At 30.6% G+C, this 17586-nt stretch overlaps 3 protein-coding genes across 3 annotated transcripts; 1 reads left to right on the top strand and 2 right to left on the bottom strand.

Moving 5' to 3' along the window:
- Nucleotides 1-323: 323 nt before the first annotated feature.
- LOC113872279 (UPF0496 protein 4-like) lies at nucleotides 324-3578 on the top strand. Its single transcript, XM_027509708.1, has one exon. The coding sequence runs from the start codon at nucleotides 893-895 to the stop codon at nucleotides 2105-2107; it is 1215 nt and encodes a 404-aa protein (XP_027365509.1). The 5' UTR covers nucleotides 324-892; the 3' UTR covers nucleotides 2108-3578.
- A 3437-nt stretch (nucleotides 3579-7015) lies between these two features.
- On the bottom strand, nucleotides 7016-7740 carry LOC113873754 (17.8 kDa class I heat shock protein). Its single transcript, XM_027512053.1, has 2 exons — nucleotides 7593-7740; nucleotides 7016-7521 (listed from the first exon to the last, which is right to left on the bottom strand). The coding sequence occupies exons 1-2, from the start codon at nucleotides 7738-7740 to the stop codon at nucleotides 7016-7018; spliced, it is 654 nt and encodes a 217-aa protein (XP_027367854.1).
- A 4441-nt stretch (nucleotides 7741-12181) lies between these two features.
- On the bottom strand, nucleotides 12182-13885 carry LOC113872025 (abscisic stress-ripening protein 5-like). Its single transcript, XM_027509190.1, has 2 exons — nucleotides 13105-13885; nucleotides 12182-12602 (listed from the first exon to the last, which is right to left on the bottom strand). Exons 1-2 carry the CDS (start codon nucleotides 13633-13635, stop codon nucleotides 12417-12419), a joined length of 717 nt encoding a protein of 238 aa, XP_027364991.1. The 5' UTR covers nucleotides 13636-13885; the 3' UTR covers nucleotides 12182-12416.
- Nucleotides 13886-17586: the final 3701 nt, after the last annotated feature.

The following is a 17586-nucleotide window of genomic DNA, read 5'->3' as shown; positions in this document are numbered from 1 at the left end:
ACTTCAGGTGGTATCATACGGGGAGACAACTGAATTGTCACTGTTTCAAAAATGAACGGCGCAGATATCATCCGTACGCGTTCATCGCGATCTACGCCGCTAAAATCAGAATCTTGGTTCTTGCCACCGTGTCCGATACGTGTTCGGTGCGCGTTCAAGCTTCTCCCTAAACCTTAATTATTTCACAAATTAACAACAGATTAAAAGCTAACACTTTTATTACTTCTAATTAAGGAAAATTACTTTCCTTTTTGTTTTTGTGGGTTCATATTTTTGTTTTTGTTTTTGCGTATTTACCCTTTTTTATTTCAACTACCAAGAAACGCGGTCTAATTGTCCCCAATATAACCCTCTCCTTCCTACTAGGGTTCCATGCCTCACATCTCCCCGCATTTCCCTCTCCCTTGTCTCTTTCTCTCTCTCAACGTTTGAAAATTTCTGACTTTTGTTCTGGATTCTCAATTCCTTCTTGTTTTGTTTTGTTGGGTTCAAACTCAAAATTTTGCCTCTCATTTCTGGGTTTTTCAATTGAAGTGACAAAGATTTCAAATTGGAAGGGGATTTCCGGTTTCAGGTGGTTCAATTTTGAATTTATTGGGAGATTTTTGGGTTTCAATTCCTGGATTTTCAAATTGAAGTGGTGGAAGTTATCAAACCGGAGATAATTTATTTCAATTCCATTTTAGGATTTCGGGTTTTTTTTTATTTAATTTTCAAAATTGGATTTTGAGCAACGGGTCTGTGAAATCTGGTTTTTTGATTCCCGGGTGTTGAAATTGAAGTGAAAAGGCTTTCAAATTGGAGAGAAATTTCGGTTTTGGCAACTGGGTATGCGAGATAGGTATTGGGGGGAAGAGAAAGTGAGGTTGTGTGAGTTGCTTTTTTTGTGAGAATGCCCGCGACGGACTTTCAAGGTTCGTCTCCTTCATCGTTAACCCATTTTGGCCGTTCAATTCTGAGTCTCCGTCGTGATCAGGTTCACTCCATCTCCATGGAAGGTTCGAGCTTGGAGACCGAGTTGGAATCGTTTCAGCAACGTGTGACTGACCGGTTCCTTGAACTCTCTTCGATTGCTCAGGATGATTTGCTTTCACTCTCGTGGATTGGGAAACTTCTAGATTGCTTCCTCTGTTGCCAAGAGGAGTTCAGGGCCATTCTCCATTCACACAAGGCACAGGTGTTGAGACCCCCCTTGGATCGCATGGTCTCTGATTATTTTGAACGTAGTGTGAAGGCTTTGGATGTTTGCAATGCGATTCGTGACGGGATTGAGCAGATTCGCCAGTGGCAGAAGCTGTTGGAGATTGTGCTCTATGCATTGGGGCATCAAAGGAGCATTGGTGAGGGCCAATTTCGTAGAGCCAAGAAGGCCCTCATTGATTTGGCAATTGGGATGCTTGATGATAAGGACTCCAATGCTTCTATTGCTCATCGAAACCGGTCTTTTGGCCGCAGCACTGGTAGCAAGGAGCATCACAATCATAGTCATAGTCATAATCACAATAATAGCAACTATCACCATCGGTCTTTGGGGCATTTTCGATCGCTTTCATGGAGTGTTTCGCGTACTTGGTCTGCTGCTAGACAGCTCCAAGCAATTGGGAACAACATTTATCCCCCTAAAGCAAATGATCTTGTGGCTTCCAATGGTCTTGCAATGCCAGTGTTCATCATGAATTCGATTCTGTTGTTTGTGATGTGGGCTCTTGTGGCTGCAATTCCATGCCAGGACCGTGGATTACATGTCCATTTTACCATTCCTAGGAATTTCTCGTGGGCTGTTTCATTGCTCTCGATTCACGAAAGGATCATGGAGGAGTCGAAGAAGCGGGAGCGGAAGAATTCCTGTGGCTTGCTCAAGGAGATTTATCAGATTGAGAAATGTGCTAGAGTGATGAATGAATTGGCTGATTCTGTGCACTTCCCATTGTCGGAGGAGAAAGAAAGGGAGGTTAGACAGAGAGTGGAAGAAGTTTCACTGGTTTGCGATGCTTTGAAAGATGGACTAGACCCTTTGGAGCGCCAAGTGAGGGAGGTGTTCCATAGAATCGTGCGCAGCCGGACAGAAGGGCTTGATTCTTTTGGCAGGCCTAGCAATGCTGAGTAATTTGCTGCCCGCAGTAATTTTTTGTGGGTGCTGAAATGAAAATACAAGTTGTGACATTATAATAGCCTAATTTCGCTTCCATAGAAATAGAAGACTACAAAGAAGAAGCAAGTGACCTATGGAGATAAAAGAGGAAGAAAGACAAAGGCTGGTGGTTTGACGTGAAGATTATGCCAACAATAAAGTGGTAAGGGGGAGGATTCTTGTACTTAGAAACCGTATAAAATGTATAGAATTTAGGATATTTCATGTGGGATCCTTGTGGTCTGTGCTGTTTGTTTTCCTCCCCTCTTGTTTTTGTCTTGTGATGTTGCTATTGTATAATCAATTTTCTCTTTAACTTGCTGCATCCTCATTGTAGCTGATTTTGTTCATGAATATGTATTAGATAAATCTTCTTTTGGTTCATATACTTACAATTGTATTTGGAAGAGCATATTATTATTAAATCCTGCCTTCCTTTGGAGTCCGGGAATTGTTTAATTTTCATTAAGCTCTATGGATTAACTGGAGAAGAAATTAATCTTGATCAAATCCTGAGGAATTTATATCTTTATTATACTACCTTCGTTCTGATTTTCATTTCCATTATCATTTGTGGACTTCAATTGTTGTGAATGACATTGACAATGACCAGGTACTTAGTTCCGTTCCATACCTACAGTTTTGTGTTAGGAAAATATGGTCTTAAAAAGATTTTGCGATTTGTACTTAAAATGCACTTGATGCAATCAAAATTAAAGTTTCACGACAAATAAAATATACAATTGTTTCACTCACTCTTGAGCCATTCATTCGCACATACTCTGAAATTGGAGATGGCACAAGTTAATCTGATATTTCTGTTTTTATTTGGCCCACTGTTCTTATGTTAAAATTCCAGTCTTATGCATTTGAGTAATGAAAATATTACCGAAACTGTTTAGTGTCACACCTGAATCTTTAATGCGTTTGATTTTTGCAGTCAAGTCATTTAAGTTGGTGGACTTTGACCTGGCTTATTGCCATCCATAATTGAACTTCTTGGCAAGGTGACACTAGTTCCTGGTCAAGTTAAAACTTGTTGACCAGGTGTCAATGAATTCTTTATTCTTTATGACCTCTTATAAAGTCATCAGGATTTTCCTTTTGGGTAACATCTGTGTTAGGACTCTAAAGGGTTTCCAAAATTTTCTAGTGGTCTCTCATTTTTTGCTATAAAATGTCCTAGGCAAAGTTCAGCGGGTGAGTTATTGTATATATTTGTCTAAATAATTGCTGTATATTTTTGTCTTTCAAGTTTCATTGAAATAATATTGTTCAATCATTAGGGCATGCAATTTATTTTTGGATAGTATCTTCATGATAATTTCTACAAATACTTGTTTATCTATCTGTACGCACCTGCTGTCTCTGCAACTTGTGCGGAGGTTTAAAAGGATGATTTTGCTTAACTAGCAAACTATTGTCTTTCCAGCTCAATACAATGTGCATTAATTAACAAAGAAAAAAAAAGTTATGCTATTGATTGTCTATTCTAAAGTAAAAGAATAAATTTCTGAGTAATGCTACAAAAGGACTACTGATGTTGTAACATGCTAGCATGCTGCTTTAGAAAATAGCTTAGTGCCAACCGTAGAGTTTGTTATGCATATGGTGGTTGGACTTGGTCCCCTCAACTGTGGAAGTTGATTGATGAATCAATCTACTCAACGCCACCCACCCCTTATATTTAAGGATCGTTATGAAGTCCTTTTACATTATAATTTAAGCATATATTGACACCATCAAAGAATCTGGTTAACTCTTTAATTGTAATAAAATGTCAAATTATGCAAAAACAAGACTTGGACAAACTTCTAGTGTTTGTAATGTTTTTCAATAGAAACTCAACATGTGTAATATTTTTTAAATTATTTTTTCTTTCTTTATAAAGTTTTCTATTGAGCTAAAAAAGTGCATGCTATATTGTTAGTAGTATACAATATCATATGCAATATATGATTAAACTATATAAATAATGATCTTTTTACACTATTGTAAGTTTAAAATTTTTATACTTGATACGAGTGTATTAATAAATTATAATTCGTTAGATATGAATTGAATAAAAGACTTAAATTAAGAGTAAGAGATTTTAGACTTATACAAGTATAAGAAAATTTTGTATATATATATATAAATAGAAACTTATAATTAAAGTCATTGACAATCTATTCCAGCATCTCAAGCCAGATTTGCCAGTGTAATTGGCTTCGAAGTGGTGCTTTCTTAGACAATTATAGACAATGTCTTTCCCATGGCAATACTAAGGTCGTTTGTGTGTGTCTTTTTGTTTGACTGAGAGGTGAAGCGCCAATGTGTAACGTGCTTTTGAAATTAGTAAAAGTAGAGTTGACTGTTGAGATCAAACGGATTTTTGGATAAGTTGGTTTAATTGAGCATGTTTTTGGATGGATGTTGATTCTTCTTAATGCGTGATGAGCTTGATTATAAATAACTGCGTGACATACGAGAATAAAATATGTATATATTTAATAAAGAGAATACAAATATTACTTAAACAAAAAAAAACTTAAAAGTATAAAATTTTCAATAGGAAAATAAAATATTCTCCACAGTGGAACATTTTTTTATATATGGATTTTTTTTAAAAATTCAAAAAATATGGAATTTTTTATAAAATTCAAAAAATATGGAATTTTTTATAAAATTACGAAAATATGATTTTTTTGTAAAATCACCACCGGCAACTTTTGGTACGAAAATAGTCATTGGTGATTTTTATATACTTTTTAAATATTTAATTATGTTTTTAAAAATTATTATTGACGATTTTTAATTTTTTAATATTTTTTTCTAAATTACCTTTTGAACTCTATATTCTCGTAATTTTACCAAAAAAATCATATTTTTTATATTTTAAAAAATAAAAATCATATAAAAAAAAGGTCATAGATGAAAATAAAAATTTTCATTCACTAAATTTTTCTATAATAGTTAAATAATAATCAAATATCTTAAAGAATCTTATTAGAGCGAATGAAATGCTTAGAAAATTAATTTAGTAAGAAACGAAACATTTTCCATAAAACATTGGCAATGCGATCAACTTCACTTAAGTCTAGTTCTTATCTCCCTCGATCAAGTTCTTCCTTTGCCTCTTCTATCCTAACCCATAAATTCCTTTCACCGACTCTGGAATGAAAGGCTTTTGTTTTCATCCCTCTTTATTATGCTTCACCTTAGCGTCATCCAAACATGACACTTCCACATCTTTCTTGAACATTCTTCATCCATCATGAACAATTCTTGATGTCAAATGTTTGAATCAGAATGAGAGGTAGATTGACCTTATGGGCAATGAGGATGAACAAGGTGTGTTTGGCTATTACAAGATTGGAAATTAGACTAGTTTTGGTGATTTTGTGTACCAATTCCTTCTCCATAGCTGTTGTTCTTGTATTTTCTTACAAGCAGAATCATGTAAAATGGAAAAGGCAAATGATGAGTAGATTACACATGTCTCCCATCATGATTGATTAAGCAAATGAGAAGGGCACATTCATTTATTCTATGATACCAAAAAACCTTATAAATAACCCATGGTGCCACGTTCATGCTATGCTTTTGAAACTCTCTGCATTAAAGCCAAACCGTTTCCTTTTGTCGAATAAAAGCAAATAGTCTTACACATCAACTTCCTATTCGATTAGGTTCTCTTTATGGTTTAATTGCTTGGAATGGAGGGCACTTTTGTTGTTCTTCATGGAACTGACAATTTTTTTAAAAAATATTTAGCTTAATATATATATATATGTGTGTGTGTGTTTAAACTCAATTCCAATTTCATTTAGGATCAAGGTCTTAAATGATGCTTTTGAAATTTGATATCAGATGTCTCATAAATATGTAAAATTTGTAAAGTATGTGGTGACCAAACATTGGTATATTGATTGACAAAGTTAAATGCTGAGTTTTATGTACCCAAAAATAATTGAGTTTTATGGCTCATAAAGAATATCCTATGCAAAATCAAATCAAAAGATTTCATACTTGAGTTAGTTTTAGTTTCAGAACACACCTAAAAAGGTAGAATTACACCAAATACCGGTTGCATCTACCTGTACTTCTGTACTTAGGATTCAATTATTTAGTAGTCTATAGCCGTATTTATTGCCATGATGATTATCAAAGCGGATTCTCTCTTTCTGTTTTGAAGGTGATCAAACCATTTATTCCCCCACTCTTCTGACTTTCTCATGTTACATACTAAAATTTTCGTAATGTAAAATGTCATGGTTGGAAAGAAACAGGATACATGGTTTTTTTGCCCATTTTTTCTTTTATTAATCTTTATTTCCTTTTCATCACTTCAGTACAAACAGCTCAACTGCTTGACAAGTTGTGCTGATATTCAAGCGAATCCATATTTAATTGACAAGAAAACAGTTCTCTTTCTTTCTTCTCTGTCATTAAAATGTATGCTCATATCCAATATTTGTATTACCATGACATAATTGAGAGATGCTTCTAGAATTTGGTGCGAGTCTTAACTTCAGGCACGCATCTATAAAGCCTGTCAAGATTCAAGGTTGGTTTCTACTGGAGTAACAAGTGTGAGTGAAAAAGTCTTATATTAAATGAGAATAAATAAGTGAAGTAGGGCAAGACATTAGTGAAAATAATTTTTGCACTTAATGCCTAAGGTATTAGGTTGAATGTGCTGTCTAGTTCAACTATATGGTTTATTCTTGACCTGTTCATGAAGATCTCCCCATAAGCAACTTGTCAAAATATAAAAAATTGTGTCATGGCTACTTAAATGTATCATACAACAGTATCCGCGGACACATAAGATATTCTTAAATGGAAATAGGTAGGTAGACACACCTAAGAAAAAAAAAGGCATATTTGAATCAACTTAAATCAACTCTTTCGGACTCTAATATAGTGTATTACAAGAAATATAAGAGATACAAGCAAGGTTGATCCTCCAAGAAACAAAGGAGGACAAGGCTTCCATGGTTTTTTGGGACCACGCTTCTTCACTGGTGGTGTTTCCTCTTCAGTCTTATCTGCAACCTTTTCTACTAAACTTTGCTCTGGTTCTGGTGTAACACTATTATCAACAACCTTTTCTTCTGCTATACTTGACTCTGCTTCTTCCTTCACTTCCTCAATGCCAAACCCTCCTTTTCCCATTTCCCCTTTTGGCATCACAATTGTCAAAAGTGCATCCTCTTCATTATACTTAGCCTTGATCCGATCCAAAACCACCCCATCAGGGATTTTAAACTTCTTGGCAAACCCTTTGATTTTAAGCTCTTTCTTGAACTGTATCATTTGCATTTCTTGCACCTCCTTCTCCCCACTCACTGAAATCTGAGTACCATCTTTACTTATAGTTATGTCAATGTTTTCTTTCTTATATCCTACATTTACACACTAACATAGCATTAGCATAGAAAAGCAAGAAGAAAACAAAGAATGAATTTTAAAAAACCTTTAAGATGTGCAGTGAGCTTGAAGGTTGCATCAGTTTCTGTTGACAAGAAGACAGGTCCTGTTTTGTCTTTGGCAAATTGAAAATCAGAAACAGAAGTGATGTCATCTCTGGTTCTTGTGATCTTGAGTCCCAACTCAACCTCCATGATCTTTAATTTTTCCTGAAAATAACGATGATTTTTTTGGAGTATCACAGTACAGTTTTGTGGTTCTAACTTCCAAGAACAAAACTGTGCAAGTAAAGCACATATTCATTTCTTCGTTAGAGAGTCCTATGTATATGGGCAAAGCGGTTATACTATAGCGTTGGTCTGTGGCTTTGCTGTTACTGTTTCTCATTTTTAAGTGACTTTGGGGGAATCTATTGTTTTTAGACACCAAAGTGAAACATCAAAGGCGTAGAAAACATTGCTGTCATAAAACTTTATTTTACTATACAGTGGTACAATTTTATAAAATTTTATTTCTTAAGTGGTTGAGAATCTGTGTTATTCGTGCCTTAATTGCTCGAGTTTAGACAACTTCTAAGGATCTAAATACATCAGACTATGATTGAAAATGCCCTTCAATTTGTTCAACGATATGAAATCATTTATCAATTCACCGACTAACTCTTGTGTTGTGCAGATGGATGCAGCTTTATCAGAGGAATTTATTCCATCATCTGCAAAGTAAACCTTGTTACTCTTTCCTTCAGTGCATTAATTTCTTTTGAGGTAATTCTATTTGAGACATTATCAAGTACTGTGTGAGGGCCTCGGTTATCAAGAATTTGAAATGTGATTCACTACTTCATGAGATAATAATTTCTCAGCAACTTTTTTGTCTATTCAATCTGAAAGCAATAACATACTTTGGCTTTATTTTCTAATTTTACGAATAATTAGACAAATAACACGTGATTTTTCCAATTATATATAAAACCAAAAAAAAAATTCAAAGCCAAACAGTCATATTCGTCAATAATTCAAATTACCAAATACATGTACATGCTGGATTTCTTATACTTGTTTTGGGCCCAGAAAAATATAAAGGTATGCATTTTGGGCCCCTAAAAATATTGGACGGTTGACCAAAAAAATTATGTATAATGGACTGCTGATGCCTAAGATTTGCATTTTATTGACTACAAAACAAAGCAATACAAATGTTAACCCAAAAAAAAAAAGTAAAGCAACGCAAATCATTTAGCTCAACTTTTGGTCCCAAAAGTATCAATTCGATTGGGTTTGTTTCAGGGGTTGATTATACAATTTCAGAAACCGAAATGGGCTTTTTACCCCGTCCCCCCAAAAAAATTAATTTAATAAACAAATCTTTAAAATAATATTCTTCCCAAACTATATTCCTTGATTTCTTTTTCAATGTCAGCAAGGAAACACTTATATATATATATATATATATGACATTGTTTTTCTTTTATCATTTTAGTATCTCACATGCAAGCGAAACATGTTTAAAAAATAATAATAAATATTATATGTGAAGGTTATATTTATTAAAGATAGTTTGTAATTTATTTACAAATTTGTAGTTTAGTTAATAAATTTATAGAACTGTTTGGTAAATATAAAATAAAGGAACTTATAACTTTTGAAAGCTGGGTTTTCAAAATAGTTATCTAAAGTAGTATTTAACTTTTAAAAATTAACACTAATGTTTCTATTACAATTTTATTATTTATTTAAAAATAAAGACAATTTATCATTATACAACTATCACCTAACAAACATACAACAGTATTATTGTTCGCTTCACATTTACAACCGTTTCATTTATGTTTTTTTTTCCTTTCTTATATCTTTTTATCTATATGTATTTTATATTAAAAATATATATAGCTGAAACTATTTCACGTTTAAATATATAAAGAGAAATTTTATTTTTTATATAATTAATTAATTATAAATAAATAAAATAAGTAAAAAAATAATACTAATATTAATATAATATGTCATTTAAAGTTATTTAACATAAATTGGTTAGTTATACCACTTGTTTGTGAAACAATTTTAATTCAATAAATTAAGTTAAAAACTTTTAGTTACAAATTTATTACTTTCAATTAATGTTACAACTAAAAGTTAAAAGCTTTAAACTTTTGGCTTATTTTACCGAACATAATCTAAGTGATAAATATCACAAGTTGAGAAGTATCGTCCATGCGGTAAGCAAAATTTGTTTTTAAAAAAAGTTAAGTATCGTGGGATAATAGCCAATAATATAAGAAAAATTACTAAAAGACAAAGAATTAGTTTAAAAGAAATATTATTTTAGGAATTTATTTTTAAAATTAATGAGGTTGATTTTGTACTATGTGGAATAACAGTTGCAATGGGGTTGGTTGTTGTCCCTTATAATGATTAATTAATAGTTTGATATTAGTTGAATCAATGAAATGAACTGTGATATAGCGTGTTTTTGAAGTCTCAATGCACCTTTTTAGTCTCAAACTCACAAGCTTCCCCGACACATGGGAAGATATCTTTAGTAGAAAGCATGGCCATTAGTCCCCATCAGTGGGTAAGATGGATCATTTATCCTCTCCACTAACATCAAAGGGTCTCTTTCTCTTTTATTTTTAAGGTTCATATAATGCTTTCAACTTTCACTAATATCCAGGTTGCCCCCACACTTTGTTCATTATGCCACACATGTCACCACTTCCTGCATATGTACCACTCATTCCCAATTACTTCCCCATCGCTTTCCTGTGAACAAATCATGCAATCGATCCATAAAGCTATGTTTCATCAAATTTCAAATTTCAGAATTCAAAATTTCAATGTTTGCACTCAACTTTTGAATTATAAATAAATACTAAATTTTTAATCTTTCAAGATTTTTTCACTTTAAACGTTTACAATATATTGAAGAACTATTCGTGATTAATACAATAAATGCTTATGCCAAGGAGTTATTTTATTTAATGAACAATGACTCGTCGGTTGATGATACTATCCTCAGTGTCAAATGTTTTCTGCGCTTTTTAATTTAATTTCAATTTTTCAAAAGTAATTTCAATCTTATAATGTGAAATCAACGGTACTAAATCAGTTTTCGTAGGTCATATTGTTCCTGCATGAAGCATCGGTAGCTTGTAGTTATTACACTTGTAGTTGGATTGATTATACTGAGCTTGATCCAACCAGTGGCACGTCTAAGAACTTAGATTAATTAATCATAAAAATTTTACTTTCATTTCACTAAAAATGAAGACCGTTTCTTACTTCTGATTTTTTAAACACTAGTCTGGTTTCCTGTGTGGAAAAACTAATCATAAACTTTCAGAAGTTAAGATGAAATACTCATATTAAATATTTTTTATAATTTATATATTAATATCTTTTTGTACAATATTTACTCATATACAACATATATTTTAATTGTTTTTATTTATGTTTGATACAACTATTAACTTTAACATTAGTATACTTGTTTATGTAATTTAATAAAAATAAAATTCATTTAAAATTTTTGCCTTCATGGTTTAAGAAGGGTGCTTTATTCCAAAATCAAGACAAGAGGCTTTTAACACAGAAAAAAAAAAGTAAATCAGAATATCCATTGATAAAAGTTTAAGAAGAGAGATGTTTGTATTCCAAAATTAAGATGTTTTTTTTTATAAGTACTGTATGGAGTAAAATTTCATTTTAAGTAAATTAATGAAGTTTAACTATATTATTTATATTATTTAAATATATGAAGTTTAACTAATTATAAAACTTTATTAGTCTATAAAAAATAAATTTGTTCATTTATTTATATTATTTAAATAAATTCAATCAGTCATATAAATAAATTTAACCAGATAACTTAAACCATTTTTAATGATAGTTATTTGAGTAAATAAAATAGTAAAAAGTAGGAAGGAGGAGGGAAATGGTGTAGGGGAGGAGAAATTAAAGGAAAAATTCAAAAGAAGAGGGAAGGAATAGAGAGGACACTTGAAATAGTGGAGGAAGAAGAAAGAACGAAAAATAATAAAATATTTTATATAATTTTAAAATTTGTTATGCTTTGAAATATTATACATTTTTGTATATATTTAATTAAAAAAATAGAAAAAATTAAATTAAAAAATTATAATTGTGGAACAATTTGTGAGGTTTATTCAATATATTTTAAAAATTGACATAAAAACACATTTGAAACTTGGGTGGAGTTGCACGTCAATGATGCTCCTACGACAACGATATTTGAAGAAAACGAACCAATGAATGTTCAACAAAAATCAAATTATTACTTTTTCAACACTATTCGATCAACCCTCACCTGTGAACCCACCCCAGTTGCCCCCTCTCTTCCACTTTTAGTTACTGCCTCTGTGAACATACTGTTCATATTTCCATTTGAGTTTTGCGTATACGTCACTGATTTTTTATTTTACTTCCTATTAATAACATTATAACTTTAAGACAAATTCTCGCATTAACAATATTCATATTAAGATAATGCGTTTGATTTTTTTTTCTTTTTCATCATTACATAACTCATTACATTTATGATTTTTTTTTAATCTTTTCTTCTTATCTCTTAATTTCTTTTCATAGTGTACACTCTCTAGCTATGAGAAACGCTTGGTTGATAAGATAAAGTTATCTCAAATTAATTATTTTACGACATATTATTTGTACTTATAATAGTTAACACAGTACATATACATAGATGAAGCAACGTACATCAAGGAAACACTCCCCCAAAGTCCAAACCATACTGAAAGTGAACTGAAAGATGGTTAACTTAAAGATAGACACACACACAAGCCAAAGGCATAAAACAAGGTAGAATGAATATCTTTATTATGCAAATATAGATATGTTCAGCCAAACAGATGGTGGTGCTTCTTTCCATGAGCTTCTTCATCTTGTTCCTTTGCTTCCTTTTTCTCATGATGCTCATGAAAGGCGAAGCCACCAGATCCCACTGCAGCTGCAGCTGCAACCTCCTCTTCTATCTTGTGCCTGTGAGCGTTCTCTGGGTCTTTCTCTGCCTTGTGCTTCTCATGCTACCAAAACCAATCACCAAATATTCATGTCAATTAATGTATATATGGGAATGAATTCTCTCTCACACTTGATTGATTACACTGAAATGGATTTAAAATCTTTTATATCGTTGAGTAATAATATATACCGATCATATTAAAAAATAATTATTTTAAATTTAATTAATAGATCTTGTAATTAATTATAATGATTTTTTATTTAATAATTTTTTTTTAATTATATTGCGTTACTTAGCACTATGAGAGGATATATTTTTATAAAAATTCTCTGTCTAATTCGGCATATACATTATAAAAGATACAAACATGAGATTTCAAGATTATGGTTTTAGTTTTTCATCACGCGGGCCTGTATTTAACAAAAACTGAGAGATAAAGTTAAGAAGCTACTGAAAAATGTTTTGTCCATGCAAAACATTAATTGACAGTCTTTTTCGCTTTAACTTTGTGGAAATATTTAATTAAAGAAAAAATAGGAAAGAATATTAGTAAAGAAAATTACCAAGGCATAAGCACCAGCAGCTGCAGCACCTAACTCACCCAAGTGCTCAAGATGCTTGTGATGCTTCTCCTCCTTTTTATAGTCAACCTCTTCACGTCTATCATCGTCATAACCACCACCACCGGCACCAGCGGCATAGCCACCACTAGTTTTGGCGTAGCCACCACCGGTGGTGTCAGAATATCCACCACCAGCACCATAGCCACCAGAAGGCTCATCAGTGGAATAAGCTGCCTTGTTGTAGCCAGAGTCATAGCCACCACCAGAAGACTCATTTGATGTTTTGTTGTAACCAGTTTCATAGTCACCACCACCAGAAGACTCATATGATGATTTGTTGTAACCAGAATCATAACCACCAGCACCACCACCAGAAGATTCATATGATGATTTGTTGTAACCAGAGTCATAGCCACCAGAAGGTTGATCAGTAGAGTATGATGATGTCTTGTAACCAGTCTCAGTTTGTGTAGGCTCATCGTCATCCTTGTGGTGGTGGAAGAAGCCATGGTGTTTTTTCTCTTCAGCCATGGTGGTTGTAAAGGATATTAATTTGATGGATGAATCAAGTAAGATAGAAAAGCGATAATTGAAGTAATGGGTTTTGGGTAGTGATACTAAGGAAGGACACTGCTTAGCTATTTATAAAGTGATGATCATGTTAGACATACTTCCTGCTTTTTGGGTTGCCCTTAAATGATCATCTGCAAGATTTCAAAATCTACGTCCTCACATGCTTTATCATTTTTTTTCTACCGTGCATTTAATTGTGTTTAACTTTAATTTGGACCATCACCACACTGTATGCATATAAGCAAACCAAAATTAATAGAATGTTTTTATTATTTTTAATTCTAAAATGTTTTCATAACTTTAAATAATAAAATTGTTATTAGAAATAACTTTAAGGACTCTTCTCCATATTTTTTTTTGTATTTTGCTTTATATACACACGTGTATAATATCCACAAATTTTAGACGTCAAGTAGATTGCAAAAAAATATTTATTAACACTTTGTTGTTAGGTTTGATTTCGTTATTATAAACATTATCTAAAAAAATAAACTCTTGATTGTTTCGAACTTAAGTTAATAATATGATACATTGTATATTTATATTAATAAATAATTTTATCAGTAATATATATATATATATATAGTTTTTGTATCTTTATATTTTTTCACTTTAATTTCATATATTTGTTTGCTTTTTTATTTTATTTTTTTATCTTTCTCATTGATGTGACTTTATAAAAAATTAATATATAATACCAAAAGAATGATATGTAACAATCTCATAGTTTACTATGTAAAAGTTGGTAAGGACTAAAAAGTGTTAACTTTTAAAAATACATATTAAAGCTAAATAAATAAATAACCAATAAGTATATAAAAATACGAAGAATAAAGTCATATTTAATGTCAAATAACAGCTGTTACTAATTTATTTTAAATTTTGTGGGAAGTAGTGTTATCAGTTGAAAATAGTATCAATATCTTCCAGAGGGAGAAGGGAAGACATTTCCACCCAAAAGAGGATCGTCATTGTCATTTTCAATACACTGTCCTTTGCTCTTATTATTATTATTATTATTATTATTATTATTATTATTATTATTATTTTGTTTTAAACGAAAAGCAAATAGCACAAGGCAATTTTGGACCTACTTAATTGAAATTTAAAAAAAAAAAAAGATAATTGTTTTCCTCTGGAAATAACGACGCTAAAGGGAGAGTAGGATAAAACTAACATGGAAAAAAAAATCTTCGGTAACGTATAATTTTAAGTTTGATTTTAAAATTTTTATCTATGGAAAAATACTAGTAATAATTTAATTTTATTATATTTTTATTGAATTTTTGTTAAAATCTATCAATTTCTTGTTATCAATACTTCTTAAACACCCATTAATATTATTTATAAAAAAATAAAAAAAGACAAGACATATTAATAACTAAGTTGAAAATAATGCCAAAAAAAAAGAAAAAAGAAAGACAACAGAAGTGGATAATGATAATAATATGGACGGTGATTGGGGGACCCAAATTGAATGGCCGTTGCCAGTTGAACAGTTCGTTAGTGTCGGCATGAAAGGATATTCCATTTCCAGAGTTTAAAAATATTCCCATTTCAATTAAATTCTAAAATTCTTCTTTTTGCGAATACAAATATGTCACCTATGATATGTATGAAGAAGAAGTAAGGGTTGTCCAGGGGCAATAATTTATCTTTTTTCATAAAAATAAATTACGATTAAATGGAAAAAAAAGGCTTAATTATATGTAAATTTAATATTAACAAACAAAATTTCAAAAAAAAAAAGTATATCAAACAGTGGTTGGAATTTGTACATAAAAAACAGTTTATAAAACGAATCACAACTGTCAAATTAATCGAACGGCTCTTCAAGGATGTGACATCGATCCATCCATTTTTACGACCATTTCATTTGCATTAAGAGACTTGAGAATTTGATAAGAATTTAATTTGGTCACAAACAATAGTTTATAAAATGATAGGTTGCAATTTGCACACAAACGATAGATTTATGTAAATTTGATTTCAAAGGAAGATGGGCTCAGGTGATTGGATCCATGTTAGGTGGCATTTCGAGGTTACGCGTATTTGTGATATTTGATTGCCAATAACGACAGTTTAATTAACTGATTGGCTTTGGCTTTGGTAGCATTATGGCTGTGGCTAAAGTCGAGCCACGTCGTGCCACCACATATATCCATCAATTAACTATTCAAATGATAATTACCCCTTCTTTTCTTTAATTTTATCTTATTTAACAAATAAAATGCATATTTTATAGTAAGTATATCAAAACTGGTAAATTTAAAAATACATATATAATATATTGTAACTTATTTTTTCAATAATTATTTTAATTTAATAATATCCATATAATATAAAAAAATCTGAAATAAAGATTATGGCTGTCAGTTTATTTCCAATCTTCCACACAGTGCAAAGAATCGGTTTTTACAGCAACTAACATAATATTACGTTAAAATAATGTGATTGGTATAAGTTTTTATTTATTTATGTGATTAATATAAATGGAGCATATTTTATGAGTATGGCTTAAAAAAACATAAAAATTATTAGGTTATATATGTTATATACAACTTTTATTTTTTAATTTTTAAAAAATATGTTATGTAAAATATATACAATTTATACATTTTATTGAATATACTGTATGTGTGTTTTAATTGAAGCTACACAATATACGGTGTCCAAAGGTTATACAATAAGATGATGAAAAAAAGAAGAATTCAGAAGAAAGTCCATTGGCTAGTTTAAAGTTAATTTATTTTAAATTTTAAAATTTAATTTATTAAATATATTTACGTTAGAGAGTAAAAAATAAAATATAAGATGATTTTATCTATATAAAAATATTTTTAAATAAAACAATATGTAATTGTAAAATTGAAATTTTTTTTCAAAATTATGATAAATGACATTTTTTAAAATTCTGATTATTTGTTTATAATATTATTCTTGAAAATTAATAGTAAAAAAAATGATATTATCATATATATAAATATATATTGGTTATAAGTTATTAATTTGAAGTTATAAATTTTGAATTTAATTTAATTAAATAATTAAAGTTTGATTAAATATTTAATAAGATAATACTTAAATTTCAAATTAATCACATTACTGACAAATATTTTTTTAAAAAGGAGTTTTATTCTAAAATATGAATTTAAATTTAAGCCACTAAAAATGAAAGTTATTATGGGAAAAATAGTAATGAGTGACGATAATGAACGCAATGCGCTGTGCCTATAACAAAGGGTGAGGAGTCAAACATCTTAATGCCACGTCTTACCAATGTTTGCTTTCAACGTCCACAGAATTCAAATCAAAAGAAAGGAGTTAATGAAAAATATATTTTATTCGCATAAAAATATACATTTCTTATTAAAACAAAAAATAAATAATTTAAAATACATAGTGGGCATGCAATTCTTTTTTTCTCATCTCCTTTGTTGTTAACTCGAAAACTTCGTAACGGTGAACTTTACACTACATGGGAGAAAATTTAATTTAAAAAAATGTGTATAGTTTTATTTAAAATAAGATTAAAATATTGCATTAAATATTAACTATTTAGTTATGAATGATATACAAAATATTAATCGTTAGTAATGTACATTAAAAAATTAAGGATTTTTTTAATTTATTAACATCCGTTCTCACAATTGATTTTAAATATTTTTAAATAGTATTTGTTATTGAATATTTTTAATACTATAAATATTTTTTATAAAATATTATCATCTCAATTACTTAAAATCAATCTTTAGAGTTTAATATTAATATTTTTTTAAAACCTCCAACAGGTAATGCGTATCTGACATGATCAAAACAGACGAGCCCCAATTTCCAAAGTCTAAGGACTATTTTTTTGTCAATGACAAAAGTTAAGCCCACACCCAATTAGGTAATGGAGGCCCATGA

The sequence above is a fragment of the Abrus precatorius genome, unplaced genomic scaffold (genome assembly GCF_003935025.1).
Source record: "Abrus precatorius isolate BTA unplaced genomic scaffold, Abrus_2018 Scaffold7, whole genome shotgun sequence".
In the NCBI taxonomy this organism is placed as follows: domain Eukaryota; kingdom Viridiplantae; phylum Streptophyta; class Magnoliopsida; order Fabales; family Fabaceae; genus Abrus; species Abrus precatorius.
This window is presented reverse-complemented; position numbering and strand designations above follow the sequence as displayed.

What these genes read in the sequence shown, in the direction of transcription:
- LOC113872025 (XM_027509190.1), bottom strand. Translation starts at nt 13,635, where the DNA reads ATGGCTGAAGAGAAAAAACACCATGGCTTCTTCCACCACCACAAGGAT. An exon ending in CTGCTGGTGCTTATGCCTTG is followed by an intron (nt 12,603 to 13,104) that starts GTAATTTTCTTT and finishes TGGTTTTGGTAG; the next exon opens with CATGAGAAGCACAAGGCAGA.
- LOC113873754 (XM_027512053.1), bottom strand. Translation starts at nt 7,740, where the DNA reads ATGGAGGTTGAGTTGGGACTCAAGATCACAAGAACCAGAGATGACATC. An exon ending in GCTCACTGCACATCTTAAAG is followed by an intron (nt 7,522 to 7,592) that starts GTTTTTTAAAAT and finishes GTGTAAATGTAG; the next exon opens with GATATAAGAAAGAAAACATT.
- LOC113872279 (XM_027509708.1), top strand. Translation starts at nt 893, where the DNA reads ATGCCCGCGACGGACTTTCAAGGTTCGTCTCCTTCATCGTTAACCCAT.